At 41.4% G+C, this 20,358-nt stretch overlaps 3 protein-coding genes and 1 long non-coding RNA gene across 4 annotated transcripts in view; 1 reads left to right on the top strand and 3 right to left on the bottom strand.

Annotated features, from left to right (window-relative positions):
* Positions 1-650: 650 nt before the first annotated feature.
* Positions 651-5,738, bottom strand: bdh1 (3-hydroxybutyrate dehydrogenase, type 1). Its single transcript, XM_057823919.1, has 6 exons — positions 5,653-5,738; positions 4,945-5,201; positions 4,564-4,674; positions 4,315-4,456; positions 4,094-4,246; positions 651-3,449 (listed from the first exon to the last, which is right to left on the bottom strand). The coding sequence occupies exons 1-6, from the start codon at positions 5,666-5,668 to the stop codon at positions 2,983-2,985; spliced, it is 1,146 nt and encodes a 381-aa protein (XP_057679902.1). The 5' UTR covers positions 5,669-5,738; the 3' UTR covers positions 651-2,982.
* The window catches only part of LOC130908475 (uncharacterized), a 45,438-nt gene continuing 26,262 nt past the window's right edge, over positions 1,183-20,358 (top strand). Inside the window, exons 1-3 of the long non-coding RNA XR_009061602.1 lie at positions 1,183-1,688; positions 2,218-2,361; positions 18,675-18,823. This is a non-coding gene — a long non-coding RNA (uncharacterized LOC130908475). The remainder of the gene's footprint in view (positions 1,689-2,217; positions 2,362-18,674; positions 18,824-20,358) is intronic.
* LOC130908474 (glycogenin-1-like) lies at positions 6,098-14,719 on the bottom strand. The gene is made up of 7 exons (XM_057823921.1): positions 14,493-14,719; positions 12,921-13,056; positions 12,677-12,851; positions 12,426-12,588; positions 8,467-8,593; positions 7,355-7,562; positions 6,098-7,063 (listed from the first exon to the last, which is right to left on the bottom strand). The coding sequence occupies exons 1-7, from the start codon at positions 14,497-14,499 to the stop codon at positions 6,890-6,892; spliced, it is 990 nt and encodes a 329-aa protein (XP_057679904.1). The 5' UTR covers positions 14,500-14,719; the 3' UTR covers positions 6,098-6,889.
* Positions 15,792-19,537, bottom strand: cpb1 (carboxypeptidase B1 (tissue)). The gene is made up of 11 exons (XM_057823913.1): positions 19,473-19,537; positions 18,848-18,923; positions 18,652-18,776; positions 18,379-18,478; positions 18,172-18,273; positions 17,744-17,848; positions 17,555-17,665; positions 17,385-17,475; positions 17,053-17,255; positions 16,395-16,479; positions 15,792-16,204 (listed from the first exon to the last, which is right to left on the bottom strand). Exons 1-11 carry the CDS (start codon positions 19,535-19,537, stop codon positions 16,017-16,019), a joined length of 1,251 nt encoding a protein of 416 aa, XP_057679896.1. The 3' UTR covers positions 15,792-16,016.

The raw sequence follows: 20,358 nt of genomic DNA, 5'->3' as shown, positions 1-20,358 counted from the left end.
ATAAAAAATAACACCTTCTCAATACATCAATAGTACAATATTTGATAACTTAAAAGGTTCTTCATATCTGCTTTAAACTTTGTTGCATGCATTCAACTTTTTTTTAACCACCCACACCCCATTTGCATATAATGCTCATTGTGTTTAGATTTCAAGTGTCCTTACATGGCAACCTTAAGTGAATGCCTAAATGTACAGTTGAGAAAAATAATGCGCGGAGAGTCGGAGATGTAACAGATGTAATAATGGTCAGAGCACCTCAGTGTCACACTTGTTTTACCGTTTACCATTTCTTTCCTTTTATTTTACAGTGTAGTCACATACAGTAGATGTGTAAGTCTCATGTAAATGTTGGTATTCAAATACACGAATGATGCAGAATCTTCCTGCTTATTAGATTTGAATATAACGGCCGTAGCTTTTGTCTCTTTACCATTGGAGGCCGCATGAGCAGCTGTACAGAAGAAAAATCTGCTTATAAAAACATGGGAAGCCACTTGAGATGAATACTCACAACAAGTGACCTGTGTTAACGTTGGTGCTTTTGTGCTGCTTATATATTAGCCCCCCCCCCCCCCCCCCCCCCCTTCTGTCTGCGAGAGTGAAGCATACAGATCCACGCAGATGTGGTATGATAAGGCAGTGCTGTGAAATTTATTGTCATGCTCTTAATGCTGTTTTTAACGGAGGGGAGATTGTCTTCAGGTGTTATAACTTAGAAGAGTTTATTAGTGTTACAATGACGTAATAAACAACATCAAACAAACTTGAAACTGTGTTTTGATATGCCAAATTGGTATTTAGTTCAAGGAATACATGTTTTGTTTACCTGGCACGGCCAGACTGTTTTCCCTGTATTTTTCCAAACACTGAGAATAGTCTGGGACCCAGCCCATTAACGGCCTCTCGAGCAAGAACAAAATGAACCGTCCAATCAGATTCGTTCTTTAGCGTGACGTGTTCTTAATTAGCAACGTCACTCTTCCGCGTCGGAAGTCGTCTCCACAACAACACCGATGACGAACAGGAGAGCCGAGAATATGTTCCAATCCATGGTAAAATCAGTTTGAAATAAACAAAAACACGTAGACACAAGTCATTGACAACAGGCTGTCTCGTGCTAGCCATGTTAAATAAACTCCGCTCGCGCCGCGCGAGTTGTCTCTTTACCAACGTCACGTCTGCCCGTCGCTGATTGGTCCACTCCGCTGTCTGTTTTCTGTGGCTTGCTCCGCCCTGGAAATTTGATCCGCTCATTGGTCGCCAGACTCTATAGCTGGAACAGCGGTGAGTCTGGTGTACCAGGCTAATGTTTTGTAGTATCCAGGCAAGCTACTTCAACGTGTAGCCGTAGGGTTACCTGTAACATAGCTTTTCTGACACTATCCACTTGGTGCAAAAGTGGGATGTGGCTGCTTTGAAGGATGGTCATAATCAAAACAACCAATGAAGACACTTGTGTTGAACGCTTTTGTTTGGAGGCGGTATTTAAAAGAACATGGCGTCACCCGCAACACCGTGTACAGGTGGAGGTCGAAATGTAAAATTAATGGTCGGATGACAAGCTTATAGCGCTTGGTTTGGGGCGTTGATATTCAAACGCGGCCAGTGACCGAACAAAGCACATAGCCATATTTGTTAATTTTCAGAATTTCCGAAACTCAAATGCGACACACGAACGCATCAAGGTAAGATATGTCGTCATTTATGGCTAATGTGGAAGACATTAATTTGCCACAATATTTATGCTTGCTGTGTTATTCTTGGGCCCCTTTATGGAAACATTTCCTTCCTAAAGGTTTAGTGTTTGAGTTTCACTTGAGTGCTACAATTATACCTGGCAGAAGATCAAGAAATTGAAGAAGAGTGAACTCTAGTGGACGTTTAGTGGTTTACGGCCACTCATGCGTTTTCTTTTCTATCATTTGCCTTTTCCGATTGTTTTACATGTTGATAAAATACCTAAACAGTGTATATTTTATTGGTGTGCATGATATGCAAATATTTTCAAACACTGAAAAAGTATCCTAGCATATGCTCTTTCGTTCCACATATTCCATGTTGTGTGATGCTACCACGCCACCTAGTGCCAATTCATGTTATGTTTTGACCTAAAACAACAAGTGAACCAGTTTTTGTAACCTTTTTCCTTACAGGAAGTTCCTGTCAGGTTCCTTGACTGATATAATGTAACTTCCCACTTTCTTCTCTTTGTAGATGGTCTTCTGAACTATTTTCCTCCCACCTCTGTACATCCCTGGCCATCTTTTACAGCCACCTTATCCACATCAGCACAAAGTCTAAGCCTGCCAAGTCTTCCCACACACAAACTGCCAGTGGAAAAAGAAGTACAGAGGCAGTGTGAGTGTTTAAATATTTGTGGGGGAAATAGTTATTGTGGCGTGGGGGGGGGGGGGGGGGGGCACTAGCAAATATGTTGCCTTGGATACCAAATTGGTCAGGAACGTCTCTGACAGGAGCTACATATTACGTTTTGTTGAATGAATTGAAATCAACTCAAAACCTTCACTGTAAGTTATTGCTACTACAGTCTATATGCACAAATGTCGGGGCCCATATTCATTGTTACAAATGTAATGGTAACTATTTATGATCACAAATCCTTATCTATAGCTACCTCAAAGGTAGGTTGAGAGACTGTGTGACGTGAAACAGCACGATAGCAAATTAAGTTTGCAACTGAAGCGCCTCAGGGCCACTGTGGAGGACACATGAAAATAAATACTTGTGGAATCAAGACCTTCTATCCCAGCTCAACAGATTATATCACAGCTGCTTTAACCTAGCGGTACCTTACATTCCTGCTGGTACACACTACCACAAAACTCTGATCTCCTCTACAAAGTACAGACAGTGCCAGAGGGAACTAAAATAAAACAAAATGCAATAATTTACTTCTTTAAAAATGATTTAAGGCTTCAAGTGCTAAGGAATAGCGTAGACTAGCTGGAATTTTGCTGTTTAGAAGTAAAACAAGTCAGACAGTGCGGCAGGAAGGTGCGTCATCAATTGCACTCGGATCCACCAATGCGGTTCCATTGGATTATATCTGGTGTATGGACATTTAGACGTGACGGCGTCTGTGATGTCGTTCAGCACGGGACTCAAGTCCTTTTGTCCACTGTTGCGCTGCGAGCGGATAGGTGCTACCGTTTGCTCGAAACGGGCTTTCCCATAATCCTCCCTGACGTCCGGCGGGGCCTCAGCCCACAGTTTGTCGGCCATTTGGGCTACGATGTCACGGCTCAGGATGCCCGTGGCAGCCCCGAAGTTCCCTGGCTCAACGACTGACACCTTGACACCCCAGGACTTCATTTCGTAGCGAAGGCAGTCAGAGAACGCTTCCACGCCGTACTTGGACACGCAGACAGGCGACTGAGCGATATTCCCCATCCGGCCATAAGAGCTTGAAATGTTGACCACGCGGCCTGCAGAAATATTCAAGACTTGAATGTGCTGTTGTCTATGTATGACTAATGCAGTAGTAAAATCATGATTACTGGAAATATTCGTATGAAAACCACTTCTGGACCATATAAAGCAATTAAATGAAAAAACTGTCAAAACAGCATGCCATTTGTAACCTCATAAGTTGGTACAGTCAGACCAAGGGCCTCCTGTACAGTTCTAAAACACAATGTCAGTATTCCAAATAAAACACAATAGTAAACCCTCAGTGTACAAAGTTAAGCTGTCTTAAGAGAATTACCCCTGCCAAGAATGTGGCCGGCAGCTTCACAATTGAGTCACTCGTTGGCGTCTTATCGACAACGAACCACAATGAAGTCTGAATGCAACGTGTATATTCCAAAACCACAGGAAAGCATATTGTCACAACATTGTCATTTGCTATGACTGTGCACTAATTTAGGCCTAGCAACAAAAAGCCTCTTCCATTCAGGCATCAGAGCCTTTATGAAAAATATAGCATTTATCCACCTTTTAAAAAGAACTCCACAAAGAAAGCATTTTGCAAGTCTACACGGTCTAGCTTCAGAGCAGGAATTTTAATAATGCTGTTGTCTGGAGCACAGCCAAAGCTGGTGTTCTTGAGTAGACTTGTTACCCTCACCTTTGGCCTGGCGAATGTGTGGCAGAAGCGCTTTGGTGACCCGGATGGTTCCCCACAGGTTGACCTCAGAAACTTCTTTATATGCGTCCATGGAGGTGAACTCTACTCCTCCAAATGTGGACATGTCTGCATTGTTGACCAACGCCCACAGACCTGAACAGTTTGTGATGATGCAAAGTTACCAGATAAGCAGAGACATCTGTAGCCTCTCTTTTGTCTACCTCGCTGGGAGGTCTCCAGGTTGTCTCTGATGAACTGGGCGGCACGGTTCACCTGCTGGTCACTGCACACGTCCAACTGGAACACCTTCATCCGCTCTGATTGGAGCTCCTCCAGGACCTTTGCTCCTTCTCCGCCTTTATCCTGCAAGGACACTATCCTCCATTTTGTAGCTCGTCATGTCAAAACACCTTAATATCTTACAACTTAACAAATGCCTGACATCATTTGCACTTGAGCGCCACACTCACCTTAAGCAGGCATCCTGCAAAGACTGTGAAACCAAGTTTGTGCAGGTGCTCGGCTAGAGCCAGACCAAAGCCGCTATCACAAGCTGTAATGACAACCGCTTTGCCTGTGGCCTTCACACAAACAAAAAAAACCATAATGTTCATACGCTTAATCCCAAAGGCAATTATTCTCAAACAATTAATGTTGATGATTATATAAACATGATTGATAGTCTTTTTTTAAAAATCTCTTATGGGATTTTTGAGACACATAAAATGTGAGGAAACTATCGTAATCTAGAAATGGTCCCAATACTAAAAAAATTGGAAGCACCCCAGCCCTGCTGAACCATCTCTCAATGATAAGATTCGTAGTGATGCGTTCACGGTCCCCTTAGTTACCTCCACGAGTCCTCTGGGGAGCCTAGGCATCGCGACGTACAGAACGAAGAGCAAATAGGACAGCACCACGCACTCGCTCACACTCGTTTCAGGCCCTCCCAGGAGCCCCGTGGCGGCATTCAGGAGCGCCGGCAGTCCGAAGCCCAGGGACACGGTGACGAACGCGGAGAAGGAGACGAGAAGCCACACTCGGAGCGCAGGCAACGGCGCCATCTTAACCGAATGCCTCCTTTGCGTTCTGTGACACGCCTCCGAGACTGGGACGTTAACAAGATAAAGAAATATATGGCGTGCGCACTGATTTAGATTTTCAAGTTGTATTCACTTAACGTTTGCTTGTAATGCGTCACTACAGACTACAGAGACTATTTAAAATAAGTTGGCGAGTTTTAGAGAAAATACAGTCGGCGAAACCGGAAGTACTTTTAGGGGTATTAATTTCCAATGTCGTCTTTGAGGTTCATGCAGCAGCAGTAGTTAGAATATTTATTATGTTTATATGTGCAATTGTTAACACGAACAATGATAGTGTGTGTTAGCAGATGAATAAGATGGTGCCACGCAACAGCTGGTCTAAACATGGTTAATTAATAATATTGCCTACCACTGCTAGTTAGAAATTAACACATTGTCATCCCACTACACGTCGCAGGATAGAAACGGCCAGTAGTTGAAGTTTTATTGCTATACGTATCGAAAAAGACTTACCAAGAAAAGCACACATTGAAACATGACGTTTTTCTCACATGAAAAAAGTGGCTGATAGTCATACTTTGCACGCAGTCACAGAAACAGTACTGTACAGAATGTTAGGATGGCGACGCCAAGTGGGCAAAGATGATACCTGCACACATGCATATTGTTAGTGTGCATAAAATTTGGGAATACATTTAAAAGATAACATAATTTTGTGCTTGCTACCTAGTGGATTTTGTCTTTTTAAAATGTGTGACTTAGTATTTTGATAACATTCAACTTGAATCCTGAAAGCTATATACCTTAAGCGAACTACTATTTATAACTTAATTCCCAAAGCGACTTAAATATTATTTCTTTTTCTGTGAGCCTAAAACTACTGCATACAGTGCAAAAATAGCAACAAAAAAGAAAAAATAAAAAAAAATGTACGAAGTGGTGAGATTAAAAACCCATACACAGATGATCTGCCTTTAATAGTATGTAAACACAGTAATAACAAGTGAAATGATAGTGTATATCTGGTGTTATACAAACATTTGAACAGCTAACCAAATGGCATAATGTTGAAATAAACACACTTAAGCCAATTTCATTTTTTCAAACATATTATTTCCGGATGAAAGTTATTATCACACATCCTGGTCAAAACGTTGAAGTATACAGAATTGTATGCTTATGCTTACGAAGCTTCCAGAAGTAAACACTTGATCCGTTTAGTTCTTAAGAACTTGTGAAAATTCTCAGATGATTGTTTTTTCTTTTAAATAAAAATGCAAAAATCAAATAATGTACAGGTAAATACTATATTTTGTGTACAAAATGTAGAAAGGCTTTCTTCAACTTTTGATCCAACAGCCTATGGCAGCATGTGGCAAGCAGAACACAATAATTATAGCAGTCGTTATTTAACTCTGCGATCTTTGGAGAGTAAGCAAATGGGTGATATAAAGGTGCATCTCAATGAATTAGAATATGGAATAAAAGTTCATGTAGTTCAATTTACAAAGTGAAACCTGTTTAGTGTGGATTCACTACACACGGCGAGCTATTTCATAATATGCTGTTTAGATTTACAGTAAACAAAAAATTACTCAAATCACTTTCCATAAAATTATAGTACAGTACTGTAAAACAAGGTTCACTTCTTTAATCAAACTATTGAAAAAATGGAATTCTTCCCCCACATTCTAACATATTGAGATACACATGTATGACTTGTGGCAGTTTAAGTGCATCCCTTCACTCCTCATTTAAGGAAAGTATCAAGCTTCCTCTTGATATTGTCAAAGGAATCTGTCCCCATATAGTCCGCCTGGCCTTGCTCCCATTTCTGCTTGCGCTCTTCAGAAGACGGCTGCGGTTGCAGCGGTGGAGGTGACAGGTGGAGTGCAGCGGCTGCAGATGCAAGGCCCTCCGCGGCCTGTGGAAATGAGCGAGAAAACCCCATAAGTCAGAACTAAAATACTGTAGAGAAAAAAGTAGCCAGCATCAGGCACAGAAGCTCTGGTGTGAAGTCGCAGCGAAGCCATCAAGCTGTTTTGCGCATCTTCCATACCTGCGTTCTCCGAAAAGTAACCATGTCATTGTAGGGGAACTTTACGAGAAAGGCAGGGACATCATCCATCACCAGAAATATACATAACAATAATATTTACATAATCTGTCATGACTTAAAGCAAATGATATCCAAAAATATGGACAGTGTAGTTACCTGCTCGACACATTCTGAGTGGAAGGCCTGGTCTCCGTATTGCTCTTTTAGCATAGGCACCACGCTTGTGGAGTACACAGCCCACCAGTCTAGGAGGAAGGAGGGGTGCGTGCTCCCGGAGGACTGCTCTTTTGTTTTTGCGTCCAATCCTTGGCTCCAAGGTTTGGTCTTCCCCAGGAAGTGGACCACCTTGGCGTTGCTGCCATAGCTAAAATAAGACCGGGCAGAGTCAATGTGTCAAAATGGGGATTTTGTTCTGGAAAATATTCTTGCAAGATTGACTCTTAGCTCTCAAAATATACAAAACCTGTACAACTATTTTTCTTTAATCCCATTTCCCCATTCAAAATAGGACTGTTTTTGAAAAAAAAAATGTACCACTTTATTCTCTTAATATTGGAACTTACATTTTTTTAAATTAAAAATATATTAGTGAACTTTCGACATTTTTTTTGTCTTGTTGAGTCAGGGCAAATGTGGAGCGACCTCACCACAGAACGAGCACATTTCCCCCGCCTTGTTAGGTTTATCCATCAGCCAAAGTTCTGCTAAGGTTGTCAAGTGGCGACGTGTGAAAACACATTAATCATTCCAACAACGAGTAAAACACGTTCATCATTCCCATTATGTTGCCAGGAAAAACAAAACCTGGAGCTTGCCATTGTGGTTTATCTGAAAGGGGGATTTCACTGCTACAAGGACAGAAGAGTGGACGCACAATGACCTGGCAGAGTGATAAACATAAAAGGTCTTTAAATAAACGGTTCTATTTGGGGATTTGCTATCAGCTGTTGGGGTGGAAACCCTACCCGGAGTCGCAGGCGTCTTACTGCCCATCGCACTCTGAATTCCTTGTCAGCCTGTGATTACGAGCTCGTGACTTCCTTACGCACCGTCACGGCTTACGCAGGTCCTTTGCTGTCATACAATTTCACGTCTTCCTGCGCTATTACTTTGAAAAGAACATCATGGCCTATGCCTCTCTTATGAATACAGGCACTGAGTGCGACATCCCAAGTGATCCACTCGCAACCTTTAAACCAACACGAGTACATTCTCTGCCAACTCCAAGTATTCAAGGCACGATATCACTGAACGGCTGATATACATACCGCTTGAATGCCGGTAGATACGTATAAATTGCGATGCTGCTGAGGTTGTAGATGAACGGGAGGTGTTTGGAAATGTCAGCTGTGGCCCAATTGCTGAAAAAGCCGTTAAGAACTCCCTGGTCTCCCCCTGAAAAAGAGAACAGTGACAACCATGAAGTAGCATGAGAGGAAGTTGCTCCAACTGCGATACGCGTCTCGCGATAGTATCAGAAAGTCTATGTTAAGTGTCACGTGATTGAAATTCTATCTAAGATTCCAGAGCGAGTCCACCAAGAGCAATTGGAGGTCAGAGGTTCAGTGTCCTGCGGAGGATAATTCAGTGACTTAATGAATCTTTACAGGTGAACGCTCTCATCTGTGATGGGCAGTAGTGAGCATTCTGCTTTCTTATACATATTGACTTCTGTGCGTACTGATAGTTTTTGCAGTTGTTGACCATGGCTTACAGTATGTGTTACATGTGCATTACAGTTGACACCCAACCCGCTTCCTCACTGTGGCAAATATCAAAGATCATGGGTTGCTATGAATAGGGAGGCTTACTTACTTTCGGCTTGCCATAAATTTATATAAACTGAATTGGACAATGACTAATCGCCTCTTGTTCAGGCAACGACCTCCTTGTCAAAATACTTCAAACCTGATATTGGAATTTGCAAACGCCATCATATTGTAAAGTGTGTGAACATTTGATTCCTGAGGAGACTAAAAGTTCTTTAAAGCTATGTCTTTATGTAAGTGAGGGATTCAAGCTCAAACTTTTTGTCAGTTTCCACCCACTCCTGAGGGCAACATTCCTGGGCAGGTAGCGTGCAGAGCGTTTAATCTGAGGGTTTTTTTCCCTATTGCATCTCGAAAATGACAAACAATCAGCCTAAAGTGAAAACATCCGAGTGGGTGCACCCTGGATTTTTGATTAGTTTTTACCATTCTTCACGGTTTAATTGCGTCTATGGCGTTTCATGAGTCATTTTCCTTCATAAAAAAACAAACAAAACCAAACCACATTTACACTCAAAGCATCTGTTAAATGCCAACGGGGGTTGTCGCACACTTTTAAAGATTAAAATGGCTATAATGTCTTTCGTTGTTAATTGCCCCTTACCCCATTATAGAAGCGATATACAACTTCCCGTAGTGAAATATTCTGCAAATAATGCTTGTAAGTCATCAAGCAAGGAAGGTAGTTAGCTCCGGCGTCTTAATTGACTTCTGTTGCTTTAGAAAAGTTCAAAGCGCATCGTTTCATCCCTCATTTGGTTTATGGCGATGATACCTAGCGCAGTTTACCGCTTCCTTTTTTTCCTGACAAAATAACATCCCTCAAGGGACAGAAATAATTCAGGTAACGCACCGGCGCCTCTTTGCTGATATTCGCAGTCAACTTTAAACCACTAAGCCGTACTCACAGCTGACTTGGCTTACATAAATGCAATGTGAAAGCGAGTTTAGGGTGCACTTCGGCTCGTGTTGTGCTTCTTATGCTAAGAGTGATACACAATTTTTTCCCCCTCATAAAACTACGGGTGGTTGCTCACATTGAAAAATATTTTTGATGTTGATAACTTGCTGTTTTGAAAGATAAGTGGTTCTTCTCCCGCCAATTTATTGTCATATATCAATACAGCACTGAGCCTCGCATGTTAGGAGTGGGAACCTCTTGGTGCCTCACGATACGATATGATTTACGATACAAAGCTCATGATAACGATGATCTGACGATATGGCGATACAACTATTATTGATACATTGTTCAGGAAATCATTCTAGGATATTTTACAAAGAACTAATAAACAGAAAAACAAGCTTCTGTTGTGAATTGGAATGAGTAGTAGACGTCCAATCCATTTGAGCTGGGAGGGTGGCAGCGAATGAACATTCGTTCATTCGCTGCCATCCCTCCCACTTCAAACGGATTGAACGTCCATGGACGTCAGTGGCAGCCAAGGCCAGGCAATGAGGTAATTTTGGGCCATTTAATGTCATTTACCTGTTGATTTTCAGTAACTTCCTGCTGATTTTGGGGTATTTTATGGGTCACTTCCTGTTTATTTTGAGTTACAGAAGAGGAATTGACCTGGGAATCACCCAAATGAATAGGCAGTGACTCAAACTCAACAGGAAATTACCTTGAAATGCCCTAAAAGGGACAGCAAGTGACCTGTTAATGCCCTGAAAATCGGACTGAATGACTGTGAATGCTCTGGTTTTGAATGAACGAACGTTCCCAGTCTAAATGGATTGGACGTCGAGAACAGTCACTGGCAGCCCTAGAGTTAACTGAGACACTATTATGGTAGAAGATTTTGGCAGCAACTTGATGTTTTTTTGTTGTTGTTTTTGTTTCGTTTTTTAAACATTGACACCTTTATAAAACGATATCTCGATTCTTGACAGGAGCATATCGATAACCTTTTGGGATACAAAGTATCATGATATATCACCATTTCAATATTTTGTCTCACCCCTAACGCATGTTGTGAAAAGATGTACCAGATTCCTCCGCTATCTTTTTGAAAATATTCATAATCTTTAGCGTGATGGCGAGCCAAACGTCATTCAAACAAAAGGTCAATGCAGCTTCTAGTCATACCTCAGCCCACACAAAACGCCCACGTTGAACAACAGTTATAACTTCTTGATGGACTGATGATGTGCACAGCCACCAGTTGCTGAGCCCAAGTCATTTACAGTACAGTGAATGTCCCTTAGCGAGGACATGTGAAAAACTTCGGAAGACCGTGAGTTGAAGGGGGGCCTTGTCTATGAGGCAGCAGGCTTGGTAAAAGTCTTACTTGGAGCAATACGACGAAGCTTGCTTTAGTGTCGCGTTACTGAGGACTCTTATGTCGCTGGAAAGGGTCACAAGTATAAGATGAAGCTCCGTTCCAACATCAGTGACGTAACTTGATATTTTACTTAAACTCATTTAGGCCGTCCCTTACAAATAGCAGGTACATGTCTATTGTAGTGGATGATTCATCTAAAATGTACCACATTTTAAGAACGTTAAACACTTTGCTAATGTGATGTGCTATGAATCATCTAAATGCAGCACGATGTTCCGTTTGTCAATAATGGCACTATTTATAGAAAGGCAGTTAGTAAGCAGGGGATTGCTTCGGCTTGCCTTAGGACTGATTTAGAGTTATCCAAATAGAGCACATCTTCTAAAGTTGAATGTCACTCAAGTCGTACCATTTGGAATTCAATGGAAAAAATATCACATATCAAAAGACAATTTCACACTGTCTTATTAGTCATATGGCAATTTAAAAAAAATAATGGCACACTTTATTCCTTATCATAATGATATTTTATCTTTATGATTTTACTATACAGTGATGAACTTTGTCTGAAACTAAAAACCTTTGCTTTTATTTATTTCATTATTATTATTTTTTGTAATTTGGGTAGCGTGTCCCCCACAACCTTAATATATGGGGTTACAATTTCAGTACATTTAATTCCATGGTTTATGACTTCCTGTATCAGATTCCTACAATGACTACAAGTGTATCACTAATCTATACAAGCACATTGAGAAGGTCATAGATAAATAATTATTTTGATTTATTTAAAAAGTATTGGTAGGCCATGAAGAGAAAGCAATTAGACTCTAACACTGCTGTGCAAACTAGTTTATTGCGCTCCAATTTTAACCGTAAATGTGTCTACTGTTGGAAAGTGGGGATGGCGACAGTGTTGCCCTGGAGCAGTTAATCTAAGGCGCCAAACAAACGACAAACTAAATAAAATGTATTATTATTATTATAATTTTTATTATTATTATAAAGTGCATGTAATGTGAGTTTGTCTACGCATGTCCTTGCAAAATTAAATGCAAAAATAAAACCAAGAAGATTTTGATTTTATGGATGTAAACTCTCACATATCCCAAAATATAAATAAGGAAGTTTTTATTTCTTCACTTACGCAATATGTGCCTGTTGGCTTACCGTCAAAGCTGCCGTGTTCCGTGCAGTACTGAAGCAGTTTGTCATAAGTCTCCACAGACGGGCGAAAAACAAACACACCAGAGTTGAAGCAGTCTGGCCAGCCAGGATCGGGGGCAGCTGACAGTTCTTCTCTGTCAAAGAGCTCATCTATATTCGAAAGCACCTGAGATGTATGTAAACAGAGAGGGGGAAAACATGTCACACACCTTTTTTTATGTAGTGGAGTTGCTTGACTACTCTTGTGGTCTCACCAGAGTGTCTGCGTCCATGAAGACACACTTTGAATAATGCGTGAGTGTCCAGCAGTGGAGTTTGGTAAAGGTGACACCCAAATCGGGCCTCTGCATCAAGGCCAGATGGGCCGCATCTTTGCTGTCCAACAAGTCGACCAGCCGAACTTCATCGAAGATCCTCCTCAGCACGGACCTGACGGTTTTTGAAGAGTCAAACAAAAACACAGGACTGCTGTTTTGGATGCGAATGGAGCTTCCTTACTGGCAGGGTTCTGACACATGTGGCCCAATGAGGGCTGCCAACTTTTTGGAGGTTTTGTGTCTGCGCAGGGACTGGCCCAGAACCATGGCTCCCATTGCATAGTTGTCATTGGTAGCTAATGTCACAAAAGCCTGGTCTGTGGAGAAAGAACAGACACAAACTTTTCCTTTACCTTAAATAATTCCCAGACCAGTGGGTAACATTGAGGGGTGATGTAAATCCCTCTATCCTACCATTCCCCCCCTGCCAACAGTAATCAACTTTTAAGTTCAAATGTGCTGAAGGCTGCAAGGAGAAATGTTTGGCAGGACCTCCCTTCTACCACACCCCTTTTTCTGTTGGTGCATTTTGGCTGTGGGAATATGTGCTCAGCCAACCTGTAGAGAAAATATGATGCAATTTCTTTCCCAAGCAATTTGAAAAAGTTACCTTTCAAATAGCATACTGTAATTATATATATCGGAGTCAACTGTTCAAGACAAAAAGTAATTTTCTGTAATATGTCCTCTTTAAAAAGCAAAGTAATGATTTACGGTATGATTCTGACACATTTATGCCATCCCGACATACTTTCCTGATCTATTTGAAGTTGACGTGGGTGACAACCAGTTACATAACAAAATATTTAACTGAAATGCCACTTGGTGAAGCTAATATTACTGAAAACAATGGCAGATATTTGGTTGTTGTTGTGTTTGACTTGTCCCATCAGGGATAGCTACAGCGAGTCACTCACATGATATGTTTGGCACGGTTTTTATGCCAGATGCCCATCCTGATGCAACCCACCCATTTCAGATCTAGGCTTCAGACAAGCTGAGTCTGTGTAAAACGTTAGTAGACAATATTAAACATGAATAATTCATGCTGCTGTCATCGGCAATCATTTTGTTTCACGTTTACACAGAAAATCCAAGCTAACACAGAATGCACGTTAATGCAATGAATTTTTTTTTCACTTAAATGACATCCACCACCCCACTTCACCCCCCCGACATGAGTTAGGACTTCATAAAGCAAGTCAACAAATAAAAACGAACAATAATTGCCGAGAAATTCCATTGCTCATGGCTGTAAATGTTCATAATGGTGAAAGAATTTTAAACATAATCACGCCGCCACTTTTGGCATTTATTTTGTTATGTCAAATGAACACTACAGTAATAAATTGTATATAAAATAGAAATGTCCCAACTTCTGGCTGTAAATGTCAAATGATAAAAAAGCGAAATTGTACTGAACAGCCATAGTTTACTTGAAGTCAGTCATTTTTATTGTGACAACACGAATAATGACGTCATGTTCAGCCACTAAACCCCCCACTCCCAAAAAAGACGCACTCAGGAGTTTGACGATATTGTGAAAACACGCTGCCTTTCACGTTTCTTTTTTTCTTCTCTTTTTTTTTTTAACCAGCGGTTCGTCACTGATTACTTAAAATGTTAACCCGCCGCTGTGGTTTTACATTCCAACCATTTCCACGCCACGACCACACACTAGAAGTCACAGTTCTCGCTCCTTGGCCAGTATCGCGGTATTTAGAGGAAAAAGTTTCGCTCAGTAATCACATACCTGCCATGACTTTGAGGAAGAAAGTCCAAGCTACGTCTTCGTAGCTTCGTGGACGAGACCACTACACGCACGCACAGTCAAGCAGCTTTGGCGTGGAAATGAAAAGGAGCTACTAAAGTATACCGAAGTGCATTTATAGCAGTGGGACAGTGGTCAGCGTCATGTGACTGGGGGGCTGTGTCCTGTCCACACTCTGCAACTACTGTCAACACGTTTCAGTTTGAGGAATGCTTCCAGACGAAAATGTTTAAAATCTAACTGCCATAAATGTGTGAACCGAAATAATATTGTCTTCTTTTGACAAAACCCTGCGTTAGTTTTGTCATTGTTGTTTGCGGTTTTGACGCAATGTAGTTCTACACAAGTGGAAACTACTGCGAAAAAAAACCATTCATGAGCATTGCCTTAATTAGTGTTATATGAATGCGTTTGCAGTTTTAATTAAGTAAAATGTCCGATGACTTTATTTGATGCTATAGCGGCATCTTGTGGACATTGAAGAATAGTGTTTTGTAGCCATAGAGCCAAATCAGTCTTCATCAGAATGATCTCAACAAAAAGCCCCTTTTCTTAATCCTGGGAATTCTTGTCGTGTATAGTTGAATAAAAAGCTGACTTTTTTTTCTTGCCTATGAATGGTGACAGATACAGTTTAACTGCAACAGAAAAAAAAATCCTCTATCCCGTTATGTCATGTATATTGAGATTATTATTATTTTTAAAAGTAATAGTTTGATAGCTTTTGCACGTTTGTACATAAATTTAAGGCATACCTAAAAAAATGTCAGCTTGTCTCTGCTAGCGCCATTCATTTACTGCATATTATAAACAATTTTCGTTTAAGTGTTCTATTTTTAAACATTTTATTAAATTTTATTGCACTTTTTTATGTTGCAGTTTTTGCAAAACAAAATTTAAGACAGTTTTACACAAAATGCAGGTTCTTTTAGTAGGCCTGAATGACAGTACCACTCAGCGTGTTTTCACTAAGAATTTTCTGTACCAGCCCACCTTGCTTTTGTGGGTTTAATGTATTATACTAATAAAATTCACCAATTTATAGTCAATATAATTAGCAGAATTAGAGTGCCCCAAAATCTAATTTTGCTTCAGGCCCTATGGAGGTGTGCTTTTGCTTTGATTTATTGCTTTCAGAATTGTCCATTTTTACCCCCTTAAATACTGTTTTTTAATTGAATGCAGTGGAGGCTGCTTTTTGTTTATACCCACTATACATTAACGTTTAATTCTGTATTTTCCCTCCCATCAGACAAAGCAGCAGACACTTTATTATCATACTCGCATAAAGCTTTGATGCAGCGCGTGAGGCTGGATCATTGATTTTATTGTTCACACTCATCTTGACATTCTGTCAAGCACAGCGAGGAAACATGGCGGGTGGTGACCGTTTCCATGGCTACGGGGTTTGAGATGGCAGAGAGGTTGCCAGGGGCTGAGGGGTGCCGGGGGTGAAGGAGAACCAGTTGGCAGGGGTCCTCGGCTTCTTTCTTCCCACTCTTCTTTTTAATAGAGGTTCTTCTGCACATAGCCGGCAATGTACTTGACGGCCAGCATGGTCTCTTCGCACGTGGGCTTGATTTGAGACTCTGGCAGCAAGAAGCCATAACGACCGGTGTCGCGCAGCTCGAAGGTGAAGGAGTATTTTATACCCAGGTCGTAGGCCCAGTCGTCGGAGCCACCGGCAGCGGGGTCTGAGGTCATACAGGCAGGGGGGGGTTAATCAAAAGAAAGGCTGTACAATATATGCTTTTGGACATGTAACTACTATTAAAGCAAGGGTTGGATTATCGCCTACTGTAAAAGGCAAGGTCACCTGTTACATCCCTGATTTAGTCTTCTGGCTTACTGTATTCAGTATTACTGAATTTCAATTTTACTCACAGATGGTCGCTGCACCAGGTCCACTGGTGTAACGGGTTCCATACAGTCTGCGCAGAGCGCTAGAAGCTCCCTGAGCAATCTTCATCTGCATTACGAAAGGGAAATGAAACGTCATTAGCCTTTGTATTTTCAGTTGACAAACTCTAAATCTGTTCTAATAAACTGTTGTGGTTTCCAACTCCAGGTTTGTGTTAGAATCGTAAACCATGATAAAGAACTGTCACATAAAGTCAAGTAAAAGGAACTCTCATCTACTTCGATTTATGACTGTAATTGCTTAACAGTTGAAGTTTAAAGACTCGCAAGGAGCCATCAACAAAATCCAGATGATAAGAGCAAAAGACATGTGTATATCAACATGCCACACATTTTCGCGGAAATCGCGGTGGCGCCCAACAGGAAATGAAGTCGAGGAGAGAAATGCACGCTCGGGAAATGAAATTCTTGTCTGCAAGATGTTTTTTTTAGTTCTTCATCCCCATTTAAGTGTCAGAAATTACACATGAGGATGCTAAAAAACGTGTGAGCACTGGAGACGGGTTGCGAGTGTTAACTCACTTAATCCTCCCCGCTGAGGGCCTCAAGTGGTGCAGTGACAGCTAAAGTTGTTCTAACACCCTGGTAAAGTGGTTTCTACTAGGACATCTGGCATACTGACCAGCTCATTGTGGTGCGGGGCATGGTCGTAGGTGTACGAGTAGGGGAAGAGGAGCAGCTGCGAGTAAGAATGGATGGTGATGTAGGCCTTGATGGCGGACTTGTTCCTGCGGATAAAGTCGGCCACATTCTTGACCTCAATTTCAGACTCAGGTCTGTAGCCGCAGAAGGTGTCGCTGCAGGGGCTGCTCGAGGCTCCAATTGCTAGAATGATGACCTTGGGGTTATTTTCCAGTAGTTTAGAGAGGCAGTAAATATGTGCTTGTATGAAAATAGTTGGTGTCTACTGAAAAAACGTATAATGTGTGTATCCAAAACCTTCATCCTACTTACTGCACCAGCCAGCGTTCCAGTTCCTGTTGGGATCAGCACCGATGCAGCCCGATCCAGATCTCCTAGAGCGAGTTTTTCTCCACATCCTGTTCTAAAAAGCGAACAGCGCAAACACAATCAGTCATGCTTTTCGATGTGAGCTTCACCGCACGGTGGCATAGTCTCATTACACTCTTATGAGTGTAGTCGTAGCCATCAATGTTGAAGACAGGAAGGACGTAGACATCCATCTGGTTGAGAAGGCTGGTCATTTGAGAATCTTTGCCATAGGTGGACAGAGCCTGTAGAAAATAAATGTCTTGGGAAAACGTTTTTTTTTTTTTTTTTTTTTCTCTCAACACAAGTTTTTTGTCTCCTACCTCCTTGACAAACCACTGGCAGAAAGCAGGGGAGATCCACTCTCTAGCATGGATGCCGCAGTCCATGAAGATGGCTGGCTTGGTGGAGCTGCTTTTCTTACCAAGCTGGGATGGCAAACAAATGTCAAATGCAAACATGTTCAATTATTTGTTCCAACGATTTGCCAAAACAAGGCCTTAATGCACAGGTGTCAAACCGATTCCAGAAAGGGCCAAGTGGGTGCTGGATTTTGTTCCAACCGATACCGTGCAGAGAGTTTAACCAATGAACTTCCTACTAAAACAAGCAGCACCTGACAAAGTTTAACTGATTACACATGTAAAAGATCTGATTGGTGAAAAGGTGTCCTCTTCTTTGGTTGGAAAGCAAACCTGCACCCACTTGGCCCTTTCTGGAATCGGTTTGACACCTGTGCCTTAATGGATACCTTAAGGAGTGTCATGGGGCGTCCCTCGTAGGTATTCCCAATCACTTGTTTACTAATCAGATTGGAGTTGGAGGAGGAAATCGATGCAATCCATGCCTGGACCTACAAACAAAACTATATTTAATGAGGCTCCTGTTTTGGTCTTCCGCAATAAAAAGAGATCCTGCTTCTATTGCTTTTTTTCTAATAGCTGCCATTTCCTCTTACTTTGTCCCAGCTGTTGTACTTGGTGTAGCTGTGGCTTCTAGGTGAAGGCTGATTATCCGTCTGTTCCTCAACAGCAGCTTGCAGGTCGTCAATCAGGACCCTGTCAGAACATTAACAGAACAGAAAATATTTTCAGTCTATTATCGATAATCGGTAGACATAAGTGGATTTTCCCTTTACAAAAGGTCTGAAACATCCTGAGTGACTATCCTTTGGTACTGGGTGAATTAATTCATGCTTATGTAGAAATTATAATGAAGTCTTATAACTTACTCATGCTTCATGTTACTTTGCAGCAGCATGGTGTGCACCATTTCCTGGTACAAGGCGGGTACATGAATGTCCACGTCGATGTCTGTGGTCACCAACTCCGCGCTCTCGGGGCTCCAGAAGTCGAGCTACAAAATGACAATTGAGCTAATACTACAATACGCCACGGATGAAGGTACGTTCAGTATCAAAGGTATACCTCTATGGTTTGTGCCAATTCCTGGATGATCGTAACATGTTCATCATACACTGGTTTCAGCCGCAATACTTGGTCTCTTCAAGGGGAAAAAATTGTTAAGGACCGTATTCGGCTGTCCATCTATTCTCTTCATTTGTGTTGCATGTGAGCTGATTTCCAACTAATTAGGATATTCACGGTCCTACAGAATTTACTTCTATGGGCCATTTAGAGTTATAATTAACATTATCTCAGAACCTTAGAGATGCAAGCTAAGTTTTTCCACGAGGTGAAAGCCAATACAAATTCTGCCTTTGAGAAGGTGGTAATGCTCAACTTTCATTGGTATTGACCGTAAAATACAACAAACGGCTCTCAGTATGATGCAATGCATTTCAACGACAATGATAAACTGTGTCACAGAGGGGGTGAAAAAGCTCCACGATGACAACTTTGTTTGCCGGCACATGGAAAATTGCAATGCTCTGACTTGATGGGAGGCTAATTGAACTAGATCAGAATCCTACGCCCCCATGATGGATCCCAGGCAGTTGTCACAGTATGATTAACTATGATTTGCTCAGCATGTCTCACACCCAAGAAAAAAAAAGAATGATCTTTTCCTCATAAGATTGGGAAATGTTACCCATCAAAGCGAGCGATGTCGGCCAGGGCGACGGCGACCAGTCCCAAAAGCAGGAAGACCCTCATGTTGGCAAGTGGGGCTGACGTGGCCTCTGGGCAGCTCTTATATGCCCTTGCTCTTCACCTCCCGCACACCAATTGCAATCAGTATTTCCATGCATCAGTCAATCATTAATGCAGGTGAGGTGCTTAAACATGCAATGTGAACATTTTATAAATGATGACACATTTCACTATCAACCTAGAAACTGAGAAAGACTGCATAATTTTCACTTTAATATTATATTTTATTCGTATTCTCACATATTCACAACTGTACACGTAGGCAGTAGAAAACATATCAACATATTTAAATATCACGAAGACAACCACCCATATGGCCATTGTTTTTGTACATTATGCTACCACCAAGTATTAATTACGTTTTTTGACATTTACACAACAAACATATTGGACAGTACAATTACCAAATAGCATCCCAGGTATTTTTACGCAGTACAGTACATTTACACCGTGGTTTTCATTTCATGAATCACTACTTCTTACTATCGAAGGAGCAACTGAGCATATGAAACGATTTATAGCTGGAAGCAGGACGTGTTTTCTGCATGGTCCAACAGCTTTTTCTGCATGCGAACAGCATACATGCATACTGATTTATAACACCGTTAATAAAAATGTGTTAAATTGAGACTACCTAATACCAGTTCCACCGATCGACATGTAAAAAAATACAGGATCCCATGCCTGAAATTGAACAGGAATTTTAGGGCTCTAGCCTGGCGGAAACTTGAGTGACTAGTTTTTCGTTTCATAAATAGTTGAGATTTTAAATATGAATAACGCTCTGAATAATCTTTTAAGGCGGTCCAATAATGGGGCAAAAA

Source organism: Corythoichthys intestinalis, chromosome 20 (assembly GCF_030265065.1).
Source record: "Corythoichthys intestinalis isolate RoL2023-P3 chromosome 20, ASM3026506v1, whole genome shotgun sequence".
In the NCBI taxonomy this organism is placed as follows: domain Eukaryota; kingdom Metazoa; phylum Chordata; class Actinopteri; order Syngnathiformes; family Syngnathidae; genus Corythoichthys; species Corythoichthys intestinalis.
This window is presented reverse-complemented; position numbering and strand designations above follow the sequence as displayed.